Raw genomic sequence first — 20,943 nt, forward strand, 5'->3', positions numbered from 1 at the left:
AGTTATAAAACTGCAAAACTAATACCCCTCCTTCAGAGTGCTGGCACTGTACTTCCCATAAATAACAAAAAAAAAAAAAGGCACAACACTGTGACTGGACACCCGTGACCTAACCTGATTCCTCCTTTTTCATCTTCTCCATCTTCCCCTTTCCTTTTTCTCCTTCGTCCTGTCTTTCTTTTGCACTGTGTATTTGTTCCTTCTTTATATATTTAATTTTTTCTTCTCCTCAGTGTTCTTGCTCTTACCCTCTGTGGGCACCTAGCTCTCTTGCAGTGCTCCTCTTTCTTAGTATTTGACCGCCGGCGGCGGCTGCTGCTGCTTATATATACCCTTCCCACTCTCCTTTTTGTTAGTATGACTTTGTAAATGGTCCAGTCAGACCGAAACGTCGTTGTAAGCTCCTCTCTTTTATGTGCGGGTTATTTGTATACCATACTTCCCATTTCCAGGAAACAAGTCCAGCTTGCTGGTTTCCCTGAATCCCTTCATAAATGTTACCTTGCTTACACTCCAACATGTCAAGTCCTAAAAACCATTTCTCTCCATTTGCTCCTATCTAACATGCTCATGCATGCTTGCTGGAAGCCCAAGCCCCTCACACACAAAACCTCCTTTACACCCTCCTTCCAACCTTTCCTAGGCCGACCCCTACCATGCCTTCACTCCACTACAGATTTATGCCCTCTCAAAGTCATTTTATTTTATTCCATCCTCTCTACATATCCAAACCATCTCAATAACCCCTCCTCAGCCCTCTGGATAACAGTTTGGTAATCCTGCACCTCCTCCTAATCTCCAAACTATGGATTCTCTGCAATATATTCACACAACACATATCTCCACTGCCTCCAGTCTTCTCCTTGTTGCAACATTCACCACCCACGCCTCACACCCATACAAGAGTGTTGGTATAGCTATGCTCTCATACATTCCCCTCTTAGCTTTCATGGACAAAGTTCTTTGTCTCTACAGACTCCCCAGTGCACCGCTCATCTTTTCCCCCCTCATCGATTCTATGATTCACCTCATCTTTCATAGACCCACCTGCTGACACGTCCACTCCCAAATATCTGAATACCATACTCTCTCCCTCCAATCTGATATCCAATCTTCTGTAACCCAAATTTTTGGTTATCCACATCACCTTACTCTTTCCTACATTCACTTTTAATTTCCTTCTTTTACATACTCTACCAAACTCATCAACAAACCTCTGCAACTTCTCTTCAGAATCTCCCAAAAGCACAGTGTTATCAGCAAAAAGCAACTGTGACAACTCCCACTTTGTGTTAGATTCTTTATCTTTTAACCCCACACCTCTTGCCAACACCCGAGCATTCACTTCTCTTACAACTCCATCTACAAATATATTGAACAACCATGGTGACATCACACATCCCTGTCTAAGGCCTACTTTTACTGGGAAATAATCTCCCTCTCACAAGCATACTCTAACCTGAGCCTCACTATCCTTGTAAAGACTCTTGACTGCTTTCACTAACCTACCTCCTATTCCATACATTTTTAACATCTGCCACACTGCAATCCTATCCAACCTATCATACACCTTTTCCAAATCCATAAATACCACAAAAACATCTTCACCCTTATCTAAATACTGTTCACCTATATGTTTCACTACAAACACTTGGTCTACACACCCCCTACCCTTCCTAAAGTCTCCTTGTTCATCTGCTATCCTGCTCTCCATCTTACTCTTAATTCTTTCAATAATAATTCTACCATACACTTTACCAGGTATACTCAACATATTTATTTCCCTATAATTTTTACTCTCTCTTTTGTCCCCTTTGCTTTTATACAAGGGAAATATACATGCTCTCTGCCAATCCCTAGGTACCTTACCCTCTTCCATACATTTATTAGATAAAAGCACTAACCACTCCAAAACTATATCCCCACCTGCTTTTATCATTTCTATCTTTATCCCATCAATCCCAGCTGCCAGCTGCTTTACACCCTTTCATTCTACCCACTGCCCCACACACTCACCCCACACTTACAACTAGTTCTTCCTCGCTCCTATAAGATGTTATTCCTCCTTGCCCTATACACAAAATCACATTTAGCATTTAACAATTCCTCAAAATATTCCCTCCATCTTCTCAATACCCCTAACTCTCTGCTTAATAACTCTCCTCTCCTATTTTTAACTAACGAATTCATTTGTTCCCAACTTATTAATCTCACTCCAAAACTTTTTCTTATTTTCAACAAAATTTGTTGATAACATATCGCCCACCCTCTCATTTGCTCTCTTTTTGCAGTGCTTCCCCACTCTCTTAACCTCTCGTTTTCTTTCCATATACTCCTTCCTCTTTGCATCACTTCTACTTTGTAAAAATCTCTCATATGCTAACTTTTTCTCTCTTACTACTCTCTTTATATCATCATTCCACCAATCACTCTTCTTCCCTCCCACACTCACTTTTTTGTAACCACAAACTACTTCTGAACACTAACACTATATTCTTAAACTTACCCCATACATCTTCTACCCCGTAGCCTATACTCACACTAGCCCATCTGTCCTCCAACAGTTTTTTATATCTTACCCTAACTGCCTCCTCCTTCAGTTTATAAACCTTCACCTCTCTCTTACTTGCTGCTTCCATTTTCCTTGTATCCCATCTACCTTTTATTCTCACTGTAGCCACAACTAAAAAGTGATCTGATATATCTGTGGCCCCTCTATAAACATGTACATCCTGAAGTCTACCCAACAGTGTGGCCTGAACTGCCCCGTGTGTGCCAGTGTTTACAAGCCAGCCAGTGTGCGCGCATCTAAGGATACATTCGGTACATTCCATATTATCACTGTTTTTGGTGCTTGTTTCTGCAAAATAAGTCACCATGGGCCCCAAGAAAGCTTCTAGTGCCAACCCTGTGGTAAAAAGGGTGAGAATTAGCATGGAAATTAAGAAAGATTTTGAAGGGTTTGGAGTTAACCCTGAGAAGCCTATGCCAGTTGTGGACTCCATTGTGCCTACTTCAAAAATTAAGGAAATGTGTGCAAAGTGGGTTGAACTGCAAACCTTTATGGATGAAAATTGCCCTAACACAGCTATTGCAAGCCATGCTGGTGACTGTTACAATGACAATGTTATGGCCCATTTTAGACAAATCTTAAAGGAATGGTGACAGAGGTCCAGTGACTCAAGCTGGTCCTGGTGGTATTAAAAGAAGAAGGGAAGTAATCTCGGAAAAGGACTTGCAAGTCCTAATGGAAGGGGATTCCCCTTCTAAACAGTAACAACTCGACACTCTCCCCTCCTCCCATCCCTTCAATCATCACCAGATCTTCATTAAAGGTAAGTGTCAATTATTCTATTGTTATTGTTGTTATTGTAATTATTCTATTGCATTAAACTTAATATTTCCTGTGGTAAATTTTTTTTTTTCATACTTTTGGGTGTCTTGCACGGATTAATTTGATTTCCATTATTTCTTATGGGGAAAACTAATTCGACTTTCGATATTTTCGACATTCGATAGCTCTCAGGAACGGATTAGTATCGAATGTCGAGGGTCCACTGTATAAGAGGGGTCTGGAGACATGACTAATGAACAGGTAAAATGCTATTTCAGTGCCAAGAATGTCTGCATTGTTTATGCTGGACCCTATTCTGAAATTGGCCTTTCTTGAATTTTGTGTGAAAGTGGCCAAATTAGTAATTTCAGATCACTTTACTGGGTAGTTGAAATAGGTTGAAATGTACTTATTTGATAGAATAAAAGGAGTTCTAGCAAAATGGCTATGAGTTTGGGCAAATGGAACAATGGAACTGGCCCAAAATAGGGCTCAAAGTGGGTGAAATCGCTGATGCATAAATATCGCTGAACTAATTTTGCGATAGCATAATTTTGTAAGTTTTCCATCAAATTTCGTACTTTTGGTTTCATTACCCTCACAAGATGCACAGCAAGAGATGTTTACAGCATGTGCGTTAGTCACTATACTGACTGAGACCCACGCTGTGGACTCTGTCTAGTGATCACGTAATCTGAGCGTTGTCGGTCATTGACTGACAACGCTCAGGACTGAAAACCAGGACTGAATTCCTTGTTTGAAAACCAGTTTGTCAACAACTAGTCCGTTCGACAACTGAAGTTCCACTGTAGTATATTGAAAGACTTGTGCTGTACAGTAGGGCCCCGCTTTACGGCATTTTCCTTTATGGCGTTCCACTAATATGGTCATTTCAAATTATGACCAAAACTCTCTATACGGCCCCCCCACCTGACTTTCTAATACGGTCACCACGCCCCACCCAGTTTGTTTACATTCTCCGTGAGATCTGTAAGCACTAAGTCTCTCCATTAAGTCTGGAAACTAAAAAATTTCAAGTGTTTTTAAAAGTTATTTCATATTTTATATAGAGTCTGATAATTATACTTATGTATACCTGTACCTAAATAAACTTACACACTGTGATGGCATGCAGGTACACATTAAAATCATTAAGAGTGTCTTATGTCTTGAGACATTAGTAATAATGATAATAATCACCGAGTCTCATTAAATGTCGTATATTACGTTAATATACATTTTTTTTTTAACAAGTCGGCCATCTCCCACCGAGGCAGGGTGACCCAAAAAAGAAAGAAAATCCCCAAAAAGAAAATACTTTCATCATCATTCAACACTTTCACCTCACTCACACATAATCACTGTTTTTGCAGAGGTGCTCAGAACACAACAGCTTAGAAGCATATATGTATAAAGATACACAACATATCCCTCCAAACTGCTAATATCCCGAACCCCTCCTTTAGTGTGCAGGCATCGTACTTCCCATTTCCAGGACTCAAGTCCAGCTATATAAAAATAACCGGTTTCCCTGAATCCCTTCACTAAATATTACCCTGCTCACACTCCAACAGATCGTCAGGTCCCAAATACCATTCATCTTCATTCAGTCCTATCTAACACGCTCACGCACGCTTGCTGGAAGTCCAAGCCCCTCGCCCACAAAACCTCCTTTACCCCCTCCCTCCAACCTTTTCAGAACGACCCCTACCCCGCCTTCCTTCCCCTACAGATTTATACGCTCTCCATGTCATTCTACTTTGATCCATTCTCTCTAAATGACCAAACCACCTCAACAATCCCTCTTCAGCCCTCTGACTAATACTTTTATTAACTCCACACCTTCTCCTAATTTCCACACTCCGAATTTTTTGCATAATATTTACACCACACATTGCCCTTAGACAGGACATCTCCACTGCCTCCAACCGCCTCCTTGCTGCTGCATTCACAACCCAAGCTTCACACCCATATAAGAGTGTTGGTACTACTATACATATTTTCATTAATCCATCTATGATATTTTTTCAAAATTATATAATAGAAGAAGATAAATTATGTAACATCACAGTCACTAGTGAAATGGTTGTGAAGCAGATAGACAGACTGAAGCAAAATAAGTCGCCGGGTCCTGATGAGGTTTTTTCAAGGGTTCTTAAGGAATGCAAAATGGAACTCTGTGAACCATTAACTAATATTTTTAAATTATCTCTTCAAACAGGTGTAGTGTCTGATATGTGGAAGATGGCTAATGTAATTCCTATTTTTAAAACAGGGGACAAGTCGTTACCGTCAAATTACTGCCCAATAAGCCTGACCTCAATTGTAGGCAAATTACTAGAGTCAATTATAGCTGAGATTATAAGAAGCCATCTCAATAAGCATAGCTTGATTAATGATACTCAGCATGGATTCACAAGAGGCCGGTCTTGTCTAACTAATTTATTAACTTTCTTCAGTAAAGCTTTTGAGGCTGTTGACCATGATAAAGAATTTGATATTACTGTATTTACTTAGATTTTAGTAAGGCTTTTGATAGAGTTCCGCACCATAGACTGTTAAAGAAAGTGGCAGCTCATGGCATTGGGGGAAAAGTGCTCTCGTGGATCGAGTCATGGCTCACTGACAGGAAGCAGAGAGTGTCCATAAATGGGGTTAAATCCGAGTGGGGATCTGTAACAAGTGGCGTTCCACAGGGATCAGTCTTGGGCCCGTTGTTGTTTATAATATATATCAATGATCTTGATGAGGGAATTACTAGTGATATGAGCAAATTCGCCGATGACACAAAGATAGGTAGGATAATTGATTCAAACGTAGATGTTATGGAACTTCAGGAGGATTTAAACAAACTCGATTCTTAGTCAGAAAAGTGGCAGATGCAGTTCAATGTAGATAAATGCAAGGTTGTGAAGCTTGGGAGTGCCCATAACCCTAGTACTTATAAGTTAAATGATGTAGAACTTAGCCATACAGATTGCGAAAAGGACTTGGGGGTTATGGTGAGCAGCAACCTTAAACCAAGACAGCAATGCCTAAGCGTACGTAATAAGGCAAATAGATTACTGGGATTTATATCAAGAAGTGTAAGCAACAGAAGTTCAGAGGTCATACTGCAGCTTTATACATCATTAGTAAGGTCTCACCTAGATTATGCAGCTCAGTTCTGGTCTCCATATTACAGAATGGACATAAATTCGTTAGAAAACATTCAGCGTAGGATGACTAAATTAATACATAGCATTAGAAATCTTCCTTATGAAGAAAGATTGAAGACTCTTAAGTTACATTCACTTGTTAGACGAAGAATGAGGGGAGACCTGATCGAAGTGTATAAGTGGAAGATAGGTATTAATAAAGGGGATATTAATAAGGTCTTGAGGATGTCTCTCCAAGAGAGAACCCGCAGTAATGGATTTAAATTAGATAAGTTTAGATTTAGAAAGGACATAGGAAAGTATTGGTTTGGAAATAGGGTAGTAGATGAGTGGAACAGTCTACCTAGTTGGGTTATTGAGGCTGGGACTTTGGGTAGTTTCAAATTTAGGTTGGATAAGTACATGAGTGGGAGGGGTTGGATTTGAGTGGGACTTTCACATCAGAGCTTATTTCTTGGGTGGCATTGAAAATTGGGTTGGACAAATGTTTTGTTAGTGGGATGAATTGTAAAGGACCTGCCTAGTATGGGCCAACAGGCCTCCTGCAGTGTTCCTCCTTTCTTATGTTCTTATAAAGATGATAAATACACCCCACAGTAGAATAAATAAACATAAATATGAGATGTGGTAGCTAGACGACTTACACAAGTGACGCCATATTAGAAATAATAATAATAATCACCCAAAAAAGTCAGAGTGACTTATTTCCATTGCCTTCACTCAGAGCGGCATTTCTTCTAAAAATGGTGTTACATGAGAATGGGAGTGTTTCTCTTTATTTATTCTACCGTATCAATGTAGAGACAACTTTGTACACAGTGTAACTTGTACACAAACCAGACGTGTACACTTTATTTTGTTTACAAAACTTGCGTTCGCCTGGTTTCTTTACATAACTGCGCCTGTCCTCTCTCATGTACTCATTCTCTCTCTCTCTCATTTATTCGTTTTATCTTGTTTACTCACCCCTGACCCTACATTAACCCCTTCAGGGTCCAAGGCCCAAATCTGAAGTGGTGCCCCAGTGTCCAAGAATTTAAAAAAAAAAAAAAATGTTATTTTTTCTTATGAAATGGTAGAGAATCTTTTTGTGAAGATAATAAAACAAAAAGTACGAAATTTGATGGAAAATTGACGAAATTATGCTCTCGCGAATTTTGATGTTTCAGCGATATTTACGAATCGACGATTTTGCCGACTTTGACTCCCATTTTAGGCCAATTACATTATTCCAGTCAACCAAATTCTTTGCGCTTTCACTAGTATTACTTCTATTCTATCGATTGAGCACAAGAAATCGCCAAGTCAACTGTTTCAACTACAAATTAAAGTGATCGGAAATTGTTAATTTGGCCAATTTAACACAAAGTTCAAAATGTTCCAATTTCAAAATAGGGTCCAGAATAAACAATGTAGGTATTCCTGGAACTAAACTAACATTTCCTCTGTTCATTAGCAACGTTTCGAGGCTTTACAAATAAATTCCATTTTGATTTTTTATTCACATATTGAATTTTTATTCACACCAAAAAATAGAAGATTTACTGTTATGCAATACTGTAATAATTGTATAAATATAATCACCATATTTGTGAATGCATATTAGACCCACCAGCTGGCATGTATTAGACGTGTGAGGTCGTTTGTTTACTCTTGAATATCGGCAAAAATTTAACATTTCTGCTACTTTGAGCTTAGTTTCAAGCCATTTCCAGTGCGAAAACCAATCAAAATCATCTCTATTTCTGTAATATGTCTTCCATTCTATCAAATGAGACCAAGAAATCACAAATAGAACTATAAAAAACATACGAAAAAACACTGCAAAGTCGCTGTAATTTAATCGAAAAATCATGATTTCAGTTTTTTTCTCTCGTTATACACAGCGTGCTGCAGGATCTGTTTTATGTGGTGCACACATACCACATAGATGTATTCTCTCATATCTCGGCCCAAATGTACCACTCACAGTTTATCAGAGTGAGCTGAGCTCATGACGTAGATCTACGGTTTGGACCCTGAACGTAAAGCCGTAGATCTACGGGACAGACCCTCAAAGGGTTAAGACTACAAATATTTTAAGGTAAGTAATGAGTGAACTGTATATGCATTTTATCGCTCTGGGATGCTTAACCCTTTGAGGGTTTTCGTCGTACTAGTACGTCTTACGCGTAGGGGTTTTTGACGTACTAGTACGCATAAATTCTAGCGGCCTCAAATCTCGCGCGAAAAGGCTCGTAGGCCTAGGTGTGAGAGAATGGGTCTGCGTGGTCAGTGTGCGCGGTAGAAAAAAAATCTGGGACCCAGTGGTGCATTGTGGGAATGCCCTCTTAGTAAACAATGTCCACCATGCCTCGCGGTAAGAAGCTCCTCACTCCTCGGCGAATTGGGACACTTTTGTTCCCCAGTGACAGTTCTAATAGTGATGGAAGTGCCAGTGAAGATGAGTTTCGTGGTTTTAGTGAGGTTTTGACCGAAACTAATGACCATAATATCGGTAATAGTGAAGAAAACCCAGACGACCCTCAGCCTTCCACCTCTGGTGCTGGGCCCTCGTGTTCACGTTCAGTTGTTCCAGAACCCAAGAGGAAACTTCTATTTTCCCAAATCCCAGACTCAGATGAGAGCATGGGTGATGATAGTGATAGTGAATATGAACTACAAGCTCTTCAAACTAGTTCCAGTAGTGATAGTGAAGTGCAATATTCCCCAGTGAAGCGTCAGTATATACGACGATATATGCGCTCTGGAAGTGTGCCATATGTTATACCAAGGGGAAGGAGTGTATCTCGGAGTACATCCCGTGGCTGTACAACAGGAACAGACAGTGAAAATGACGAAGATACTGTTGCAATTGGGATGGAAAATGTGCGTGGTGGTAGTGGTGCCGGCGGTGAGGCACCAGCAGTGGGCCATGCTGCCACCCACGCTGCCACCCACGCCGCTGCCTCAGCTGATCTAGAACAAAGGCCACCATCCCCCACTCCCCCACCACACCAGCCTCCACAACCACAACCACAACCTCCACAACCACAACCACAACCTCCACAACCACAACCACCTGTCATTGTCCAGTACCCACCAGCAGACCGCACCTGGGATTGGCAGGAAGCTGTCAATTTTGTTCCAAATCCCCACCAGTTTGATGGCAGCCAAAGTGGAATACGGCCATCTTGTGCACTTGGGAACAATGCCACTGAACTGGAATGTTTCGAGTTATTCTTTGACGAACCACTGATGAAAAGTATTGTCATGGAAAGCAACACATACTACGAGTACACCATGGCAAACACAATACTTTCACCAAAATCACGTCTACACCAATGGAAGGAGGCAACTGTGGCTGAGATGTATCTTTTCTTTGCCACAATAATGCTTATGCCACATGTGTATAAGCACAAAGTGAAATCATACTGGTCAACAGACCCCCTGATTGCAACACCAGGTTTCAGTGATATAATGCCAGTGAATCGATTTGTGCTAATGTTACGTATGCTTCACTTCTCAGATAAAACCAGGCCTGACAGAACTGACAGGTTATATAAGATTAGGAATGTGTTTGTGTATCTGAAACAGAAATTCAGTACTCATTTTTATCCCTTCAGGAAGCTTGTAATTGACGAGTCTTTGATTCTGTTCAAAGGAAGACTCTCTTTCAAGCAGTACATACCAAGCAAGAGGAAACGCTTTGGTATAAAGTTGTTTGTGCTTTGTGATTGTTACAGTGGTCTGGTATTGGATATTATTGTGTACACTGGAAGTTATACATTGCAAAATACCAGGAAGTTATTGGGCATCTCAGGTGATGTGGTTCGAACAATGATAGAACCATACCTTGGTAAGGGGCATATATTATATACAGATAACTGGTACACAAGCCCCTCACTCAGTGATTTTTTGCGAGTGAACATGACAGATGTGTGTGGCACAGTGCGTGCAAATCGAAAACATATGCCCAGGTTTGATGCTGGCACTCGCAGAGGTGAGGTGCAGGCGTTTGCTGCCAATGACATCATGGCATTTCGGTGGCATGACAAACGAGATGTCACACTGTTGTCATCAATTCACCCTAATGAAATGGCAGACAGTGGCAGGCAGCATAGAGAGAGAAATGAACCCATTCTAAAACCTGCAGCTGTGATTGATTACACCTTCAACATGCGTTCAGTGGACAAATGTGACATGCAGATTGGGTTTGCTGATTGTGTTCGCAAGAGTTATAAGTGGTACATCAAACTGTTTTTCCATCTTCTGGACATTTCCATGCTCAATGCTTATAATATGTATAAGATGAGCACCAGAAACAAACCACAGTACGGCGAATTCTGTTTGTCTGTCATCAGACAAATAGTATTCAAGTACCAAGGAAATGCACCTGCAATTGACCGCCCACCAAATTATCAACAACTACCTGCTCGTCTGAAGCATGGTGATCACTTCCTGGTAAAACTGCCTGCTACTGCTTTGAAGAAAAAGGCTCAGAAGAGGTGTTACGTCTGTTCACATACAAAAAAACGCCCACAACAACGCAGAGACACTCGTTTTATGTGTGAGGAGTGCAAAACTCCACTGTGCATGACACCATGTTTCAAAGAGTTCCACAGGCTGCAGAACTTCTAGAAACATGTCCTGTGACTGTATATGTGTATATAAAATATAGAAAAGTAGTAATAAACAACATTTCATATTGTTTGTTTGTGTAAATATTTTCTGTAAACAAAATAATGACAACAGTGTTTACGCCCTTATTGTGTAGTATTGAAAAAGAAATAACTTACAAAATACTGATCATGTTGGCCTCAGAGGCCATAAAAGTTACTCAGAAAAAGAAAAATTGAAAAAAAATTGAAAATAGTACATAAAAAAGTAAATAGAAAAATACCGGGTGACGGCAGTCGGCGATGTTACCATATGCTGTTCAATTTTGGCAAATTTCACACCTCCATATCTCGGTAAGTATTGAGGTTAAAATTTTTTTGTTTAGCCTATAATGTTTAGAAAAAAATACTCTATTTTTTCATAAGAAAAAATAATTTTTTTTTTTTTTAAATTTGGCCGACCCTGAGAACGAGTTTCAGAGAGGGCCTGTCGACCCTCAAAGGGTTAAATATCATTGAATAGTATGTGTGGGTGGGGTGGTCTGGCTGGCTACCATACACACCACACTTGATTTCTTACAATAAATACTACTAATCTCACCCTAGATTAACCCTTTGACTGTTTTGGTCGTATATATACGTCTTACGAGTCACCATTTTTGACGTATATATACTCATAAATTCTAGCGGCTTCAAATCAAGCAGGAGAAAGCTGGTAGGCCCACATGTGAGAGAATGGGTCTGTGGAGTCAGTGTGCACCAAATAAAAAAAAATCCTGCAGCACACAGTGCATAACGAGAAAAAAAAAACTGACCGTTTTTTTAATTAATGCCAACTTTGTGGTTAATTTTCATATAGTGATTATGGTTGTATTTTCGTTTTCTTGGTCTCATTTGGTAGAATGGAAAACACATTATAGAAATAGAGATAATTTTGATTGGTTTTACTATGAAAAGAACCTTGAAATGGAGCTCAAAGTAGGGGAAATGATTGATTTTTGCAGATGTTCAGAAGTAAACAAATGATGTCATTTTCCAATAAATGTCCAACTAGCCATTCTAATATGCAGTCATGAATGGGCTGACATTATTTATATAATTATTACAATATTGCAGTAGTCTGCATAACAGTAAATCTTCTATTTTTTGTTTGAATAAAAATTCAATAGAAAGCAAGAGTAATATCAAAGGGGCCTGGAGATGTGACTGATGAACAAAGAAAATGTTATTTTAGAGCCAGGAATTCATTCTGGACCCTATTTTGAAATTGTCATATTTTTTAATTTTCGTGAAATTGGCCAAATTTCAAATTTCTGACCACGTTATTGGGCATTTGAAACCTGTAAATGGGCAGTTTCTTGTACTCAATCAATAGAGAAAATGGAGCTCTAAAGAAATAGCTACGAGTTTGGTTGACTGGACCAATGGAATTAGCAGAAAATAGGGCTCAAAGTGGGCGAAATCGCCAATTCATAAATATCGCCAAGGTTGCTAACTTCGCGAGAGCGTAATTCCGTCAGGTTTCCATCAAATTTCTTTCTTTTGGTGTCATTACAATCGGGAAAGGATTCTCTATCATTTCATCAGAATTTTTTTTTTTTTTGTTTTTTTTTGAAATTTTGCGACACCAGGAGACACCTCAGGATTTGGGGTTGCGACAGTCAAGGAGTTAAGACTACAAATACCATATTAAGGTAAGTAATGAGTGAACTGTATATGCATTTTATCGCTCTGGGATGCTTAAATGTAATAGAATATTATGTGTAGGTGGGCTGGCCTGGTATGGTAACCCAGCTGACTACCATACGTACCACACTTGATTTCTTTCAATAAATACTACTTGTCTCACCCTAGATTAAGACTACAAATATTTTAAGGTAAGTAATGAGTGCACTATGTGTGTGTTGTACTTTTTTATTGTTTTTTAATGCCTAGTTCTATTGCTAACTTAATATATGTTAGTGTAGACTTGTTATCTAGTATTTGTATGCATTTATAAGGGGAAAAAAAGGGTGTTCCACTTTACGGTGGTAGCCTGGAACCTAACCTGCCGTATAAGTGGGGTCCTACTGTATATACATTTAATAAGACAAGCAATATTAAGCCTAATCTTACTAATGTACCACTAGTTAGGCAAGACACCTATTCCATATCCTGACATGATAAACACAAAGAACATTAAATTATCATAATAACTGTAAATCTTATTGACATACCTGACTGATTACATAAGCCTGTACAACAAGAAGGAAGTGGTGCATTTCATGGCGGTACAGGCAAACCTTGTGGTATTGTGAACACTTCAAAAAGTGACTTGCCTTGTCCTGGCGACCTGAGACAGGTAAAATAAATATGATTAACAAGAGAAATGCTTATTGAATAATGTGATAAATATTTTGAAGATTACAATCTATATACAGTTTATATAACTACATATGAGTGAAGATTTACAGCTTTACACAGTATCTGAATGAATTCATTGAAAGCAATATTATAGAAAATTGTTGAAAGTATTGTTAAAGAAAAATTATGCAGAATAACCCCTATTTTGTTTTACAGAGTTGATATCTGCAAAGGACTTGTTGCTAAAAATACCTTTTTTTTTTTTTTTATCCCAGTCTACAGTATACATTCTTTTACACAGCCTCTCCTCACTTAGTGACGTGCTCGTTTTCCTACGCCTCAGACTTACGATGGGCTCTCTGATTAGTATTCATACCTAAATAATGTAGGGTAGACCGTCGTTGAACACAGTACAGTGGACCCTCGGTTATTGGCCGCAATCCGTTCCAGAAAGTCGGCCTAAAACCGAAATGGCCGAAACCCGAAATAATATTTCCCCTAAGAATTAATGTAAATACATTTAATCCATTCCAGACACCCAAAAATATTAACAAAAAAATACATTTTTTAAAGATTAACTATAGTTTTACATACACAAAGCAATGAGAAAGAAATATATGGCACTAATTTTATTAATAAATGAACATTACATGCCTTTATTGAAGATTCTCCGTCTTACTCTTAATTCTTTCAATTATAACTCTACCATACACTTTACCAGGTATACTCAACAGACTTATCCCCCTATAATTTTTGCACTCTCTTTTATCCCCTTTGCCTTTATACAAAGGAACTATGCATGCTCTCTGCCAATCCCTAGGTACCTTACCCTCTTCCATACATTTATTAAATAATTGCACCAACCACTCCAAAACTATATCACCACCTGCGTTTAACATTTCTATCTTTATCCCATCAATCCCGGCTGCCTTACCCCCTTTCATTTTACCTACTGCCTCACGGACTTCCCCCACACTCACAACTGGCTCTTCCTCACTCCTACAAGATGTTATTCCTCCTTGCCCTATACACGAAATCACAGCTTCCCTATCTTCATCATCGTTTAACAATTCCTCAAAATATTCCCTCCATCTTCCCAATACCTCTAACTCTCCATTTAATAACTCTCCTCTCCTATTTTTAACTGACAAATCCATTTGTTCTCTAGGCTTTCTTAACTTGTTAATCTCACTCCAAAACTTTTTCTTATTTTCAACAAAATTTGTTGATAACATCTCACCCACTCTCTCATTTGCTCTCTTTTTACATTGCTTCACCACTCTCTTAACCTCTCTCTTTTTCTCCATATACTCTTCCCTCCTTGCATCACTTCTACTTTGTAAAAACTTCTCATATGCTAACTTTTTCTCCCTTACTACTCTCTTTACATCATCATTCCACCAATCGCTCCTCTTCCCTCCTGCACCCACTTTCCTGTAACCACAAACTTCTGCTGAACACTCTAACACTACATTTTTAAACCTACCCCATACCTCTTCGACCCCATTGCCTATGCTCTCATTAGCCCATCTATCCTCCAATAGCTGTTTATATCTTACCCTAACTGCCTCCTCTTTTAGTTTATAAACCTTTACCTCTCTCTTCCCTGATGCTTCTATTCTCCTTGTATCCCATCTACCTTTTACTCTCAGTGTAGCTACAACTAGAAAGTGATCTGATATATCTGTGGCCCCTCTATAAACATGTACATCCTGAAGTCTACTCAACAGTCTTTTATCTACCAATACATAATCCAACAAACTACTGTCATTTCGCCCTACATCATATCTTGTATACTTATTTATCCTCTTTTTCTTAAAATATGTATTACCTATAACTAAACCCCTTTCTATACAAAGTTCAATCAAAGGGCTCCCATTATCATTTACACCTGGCACCCCAAACTTACCTACCACACCCTCTCTAAAAGTTTCTCCTACTTTAGCATTCAGGTCCCCTACCACAATTACTCTCTCACTTGGTTCAAAGGCTCCTATACATTCACTTAACATCTCCCAAAATCTCTCTCTCTCCTCTGCATTCCTCTCTTCTCCAGGTGCATACACGCTTATTATGACCCACTTCTCGCATCCAACCTTTACTTTAATCCACATAATTCTTGAATTTACACATTCATACTCTCTTTTCTCCTTCCATAACTGATCATTTAACATTACTGCTACCCCTTCCTTTGCTCTAACTCTCTCAGATACTCCAGATTTAATCCCATTTATTTCCCCCCACTGAAACTCTCCTACCCTCTTCAGCTTTGTTTCGCTTAGGGCCAGGACATCCAACTTCTTTTCATTCATAACATCAGCAATCATCTGTTTCTTGTCATCCGCACTACATCCACGCACATTTAAGCATCCCAGTTTTATAAAGTTTTTCTTCTTCTCTATTTTAGTAAATGTCTACAGGAGAAGGGGTTACTAGCCCATTGCTCCCGGCATTTTAGTCGCCTCATACGACACGCATGGCTTACGGAGGAAAGATTCTTTTCCACTTCCCCATGGACAATAGAAGAAATAAAGAAGAACAAGAGCTATTTAGAAAAAGGAGAAAAACCTAGATGTATGTATATATATATATATGCATGTGCGTGTCTGTGAAGTGTGACCAAAGTGTAAGTAGGAGTAGCAAGATATATATATATATATATATATATGCAATAAGATCACAGTAAACAGGTGATTTCAGAATATGCAAAACAACCACTCTGAAAGAATAGAGAAATTCCAAGCGCTTTCGTGACTACTCACATTATCAAGGAACTATGAAAGTAAAGCATCCAAGGAAGCTATATAAGGGGTCTGGTCGGCACCTCACTATAAGATCCCACAACGGTTTAAACACGTGACGCGCGGCGAGCCAACTTGGAAAGGTCCTTGGCACAACTCACCCCACAAACTATTCTACCCAAGAAATAAGAAATTTTAAAGATTATTTGTCCAGTGTATTATTAAATTCTTCCCAAATTCTATTAATTATAAATGGATCTAATTTATATAAACCAAAGGAAATATTCATATTATTGTCAAAACTGCTTTTTATGAAACAAGATTCAATTATATTCCTGTCGACCATGGACTTGCTTGATACTACTTTCTCAACTTTTTGAAAATCAATTGGATGGTTAAAATCTCTTACATGAATAAATAGAGCATTGGAATCTTGTCCAGTTCTAATGCTATATTTATGTTGTTTTAATCTTAGTTCGAGATTTTTACCAGTTTGACCGTAATAAACTTTATCGCAAATTTTACAAGGAATCTTATAGACACATCCATCAGCATTTTGGGGGGAATTCTTTATCAAAAGTTTTTTTACTGTATCGAGATTTTTGAATACAACTTTAATATTAAAAGTCTTAAGAAGAGAAGGCATATCAACCAAGTTTTCATGGTAAGGGAGAACCAACATATTTTTATTTGAATAAGGCTGGTTGTCCCTTTTTGGATTGTAAAAAGTATTTCTGGCAACTTTAAAAGATTTATCAATTACATTTCTTGGGTATTTTAAATCATTACCTATTTCATAAATTTTGGATATTTCCTCATCTATGAACTCAGGACTACAAATTCGTAAAGCTCTCAGAAACATTGATGAGAAAACAGACAGTTTGACTCTATCTTGATGCGAGGAATAATAGTGGACATAGGAACAGTTATTAGTAGGTTTTCTGTAAATTTTAAATTTGAATTCATTATTACCCTTAATAATTAAAACATCTAGAAAAGGCAATGAGTTATTTTCTTCAAACTCAACAGTAAAGTTTATTGAATGGGCTAAGCTATTTAATTTTCCAAGGAAATGGTGTATATCTACATTTTTGGGCATAAGACACAAAATATCATCAACATATCTGAACCATTTAGCTCTATTAGGGAGGATTGTGTTAAGTAACCTTGTTTCAAAAAATTCCATGTATAGGTTACTAAGAACAGGTGAAAGAGGATTTCCCATTGCCATACCAAACTTCTGAGTGTAAAATTTATCATTAAATACAAATTTTGCATCAACAATGCAAAGTTTAATAAGTTTAATGATAGTAGGAACTGGCAATGGTAAATCATAGTTAACGAGTTCTTCAGATAAGAAACTTAATAAATCATCAACAGGAACTTTCATAAACAAGGAAGTAACATCAAAACTAACCATGTTAAAATCATTTAGGTCAGTCAAGGAGCTTAATTTATCAACCAAGTCTATGTTGTTTTTAACATTAAAGTTAGAAATTTTGCCAACAATAGGGCTCAAAATATCAACAAGCCATTTGGATAATTTATATGAAACTGACCCTATGGAGCTAATAATTGGTCTGACTGGATTCCCTGGTTTGTGTGTTTTTATTAGTCCATACATGTAAGGCAAAGATGGATTAGTGGAAGTAAATTGTTTGACTAATTCATCTTTGCCTTTCAGTAGAAGTTTTATTGTTTTATTGAAATTGCTGTTAACGGTTTCTAGGGGATTTTTCCTAAGTTTAGAATAGGTTTCAGTATCATCTAAGAGATTATTCTGTTCCTATGTCCACTATTATTCCTCGCATCAAGATAGAGTCAAACTGTCTGTTTTCTCATCAATGTTTCTGAGAGCTTTACGAATTTGTAGTCCTGAGTTCATAGATGAGGAAATATCCAAAATTTATGAAATAGGTAATGATTTAAAATACCCAAGAAATGTAATTGATAAATCTTTTAAAGTTGCCAGAAATACTTTTTACAATCCAAAAAGGGACAACCAGCCTTATTCAAATAAAAATATGTTGGTTCTCCCTTACCATGAAAACTTGGTTGATATGCCTTCTCTTCTTAAGACTTTTAATATTAAAGTTGTATTCAAAAATCTCGATCCAGTAAAAAAACTTTTGATAAAGAATTCCCCCCAAAATGCTGATGGATGTGTCTATAAGATTCCTTGTAAAATTTGCGATAAAGTTTATTACGGTCAAACTGGTAAAAATCTCGAACTAAGATTAAAACAACATAAATATAGCATTAGAACTGGACAAGATTCCAATGCTCTATTTATTCATGTAAGAGATTTTAACCATCCAATTGATTTTCAAAAAGTTGAGAAAGTAGTATCAAGCAAGTCCATGGTCGACAGGAATATAATTGAATCTTGTTTCATAAAAAGCAGTTTTGACAATAATATGAATATTTCCTTTGGTTTATATAAATTAGATCCATTTATAATTAATAGAATTTGGGAAGAATTTAATAATACACTGGACAAATAATCTTTAAAATTTCTTATTTCTTGGGTAGAATAGTTTGTGGGGTGAGTTGTGCCAAGGACCTTTCCAAGTTGGCTCGCCGCGCGTCACGTGTTTAAACCGTTGTGGGATCTGATAGTGAGGTGCCGACCAGACCCCTTATATAGCTTCCTTGGATGCTTTACTTTCATAGTTCCTTGATAATGTGAGTAGTCACGAAAGCGCTTGGAATTTCTCTATTCTTTCAGAGTGGTTGTTTTGCATATTCTGAAATCACCTGTTTACTGTGATCTTATTGCATTAATGGATACCACACGACTCTTCAGAATGTTCTCGATAAACTTTCCTAATCATATATCTTTTGTTTCACAGTTTTCTTCTGCACTGATCAAGTCCCACAAGTTAAAAATTCGACTTAATTTCTTAAAAAATTGTTTAAATGAACAAGTTCTGCCCAAGTCTCTTTTACCCAATAGACTCCTTGACATGAGAGATCGTCCTTTTTATGATTTTATGAGAATTATTCTTCAGAAACATATTGAAATAACTAAAATACAGGAGAAGGAAGCATTCAAAATATTGAGAAACAAAAAATACTCTTTTAATCAGGCCATTCCATCAGAATGGAAACACAGTATGTTGGATCATTGCTATAATAAACTCAGAAGAATTTGTAATGAACTCAAGAGCAAACTACAAAGAAAATTAGACATTTTAATTGAAAATAGTGATTGGACAAAGCATGCTAATAACAATTTTGTAATTAACTTATCAGATGAAATTTTAGACAAACATACAACTGCTGCTCTAGGTTTTGGCTTAAGTTTTGCAACTTCAAAAAAACTTAATAATGTTGAAATTGCAAAAGCCTTTTGTAACATTGAAAAATTTTCTGATTTATCCTCTGATGAAATTAACATTAGTAAAGGAATGGTATATAGCTCTATGTTAAAACCAAACATTCCCAATTGCCCTCAAAGATTCTTTAAGTCTTATGATACACTTAATAACAATAAAAATTTGCGCCTTACTAAAGCAGACAAAATAAATGCAATAGTAATTATGAAAGAAAATGATTACCAAGAAAAAATGAATAATCTCTTAGATGATACTGAAACCTATTCTAAACTTAGGAAAAATCCCCTAGAAACCGTTAACAGCAATTTCAATAAAACAATAAAACTTCTACTGAAAGGCAAAGATGAATTAGTCAAACAATTTACTTCCACTAATCCATCTTTGCCTTACATGTATGGACTAATAAAAACACACAAACCAGGGAATCCAGTCAGACCAATTATTAGCTCCATAGGGTCAGTTTCATATAAATTATCCAAATGGCTTGTTGATATTTTGAGCCCTATTGTTGGCAAAATTTCTAACTTTAATGTTAAAAACAACATAGACTTGGTTGATAAATTAAGCTCCTTGACTGACCTAAATGATTTTAACATGGTTAGTTTTGATGTTACTTCCTTGTTTACGAAAGTTCCTGTTGATGATTTATTAAGTTTCTTATCTGAAGAACTCGTTAACTATGATTTACCATTGCCAGTTCCTACTATCATTAAACTTTGCATTGTTGATGCAAAATTTGTATTTAATGATAAATTTTACACTCAGAAGTTTGGTATGGCAATGGGAAATCCTCTTTCACCTGTTCTTAGTAACCTATACATGGAATTTTTTGAAACAAGGTTACTTAACACAATCCTCCCTAATAGAGCTAAATGGTTCAGATATGTTGATGATATTTTGTGTCTTATGCCCAAAAATGTAGATATACACCATTTCCTTGGAAAATTAAATAGCTTAGCCCATTCAATAAACTTTACTGTTGAGTTTGAAGAAAATAACTCATTGCCTTTTCTAGATGTTTTAATTATTAAGGGTAATAATGAATTCAAATTTAAAATTTACAGAAAACCTACTAATAACTGTTCCTATGTCCACTATTATTCCTCGCATCAAGATAGAGTCAAACTGTCTGTTTTCTCATCAATGTTTCTGAGAGCTTTACGAATTTGTAGTCCTGAGTTCATAGATGAGGAAATATCCAAAATTTTAGAAAATAGGTAATGATTTAAAATACCCAAGAAATGTAATTGATAAATCTTTTAAAGTTGCCAGAAATACTTTTTACAATCCAAAAAGGGACAACCAGCCTTATTCAAATAAAAATATGTTGGTTCTCCCTTACCATGAAAACTTGGTTGATATGCCTTCTCTTCTTAAGACTTTAAATATTAAAGTTGTATTCAAAAATCTCGATACAGTAAAAAACTTTTG

General features: G+C 37.3%; 1 protein-coding gene across 8 annotated transcripts in view; it reads right to left on the reverse strand.

Moving 5' to 3' along the window:
- LOC128693175 (gamma-tubulin complex component 6) overlaps positions 1-20,943 on the reverse strand; it is a 464,079-nt gene that overhangs the window by 21,448 nt on the left and 421,688 nt on the right. For all 8 annotated transcript variants that reach the window (XM_070089457.1, XM_070089462.1, XM_070089461.1 and 5 more), the window contains one exon: positions 13,307-13,422. In XM_070089457.1, coding sequence (XP_069945558.1) covers positions 13,307-13,422 — 116 coding nt within the window. The remainder of the gene's footprint in view (positions 1-13,306; positions 13,423-20,943) is intronic.

Source organism: Cherax quadricarinatus, chromosome 28 (genome assembly GCF_038502225.1).
Source record: "Cherax quadricarinatus isolate ZL_2023a chromosome 28, ASM3850222v1, whole genome shotgun sequence".
Lineage (NCBI taxonomy): Eukaryota > Metazoa > Arthropoda > Malacostraca > Decapoda > Parastacidae > Cherax > Cherax quadricarinatus.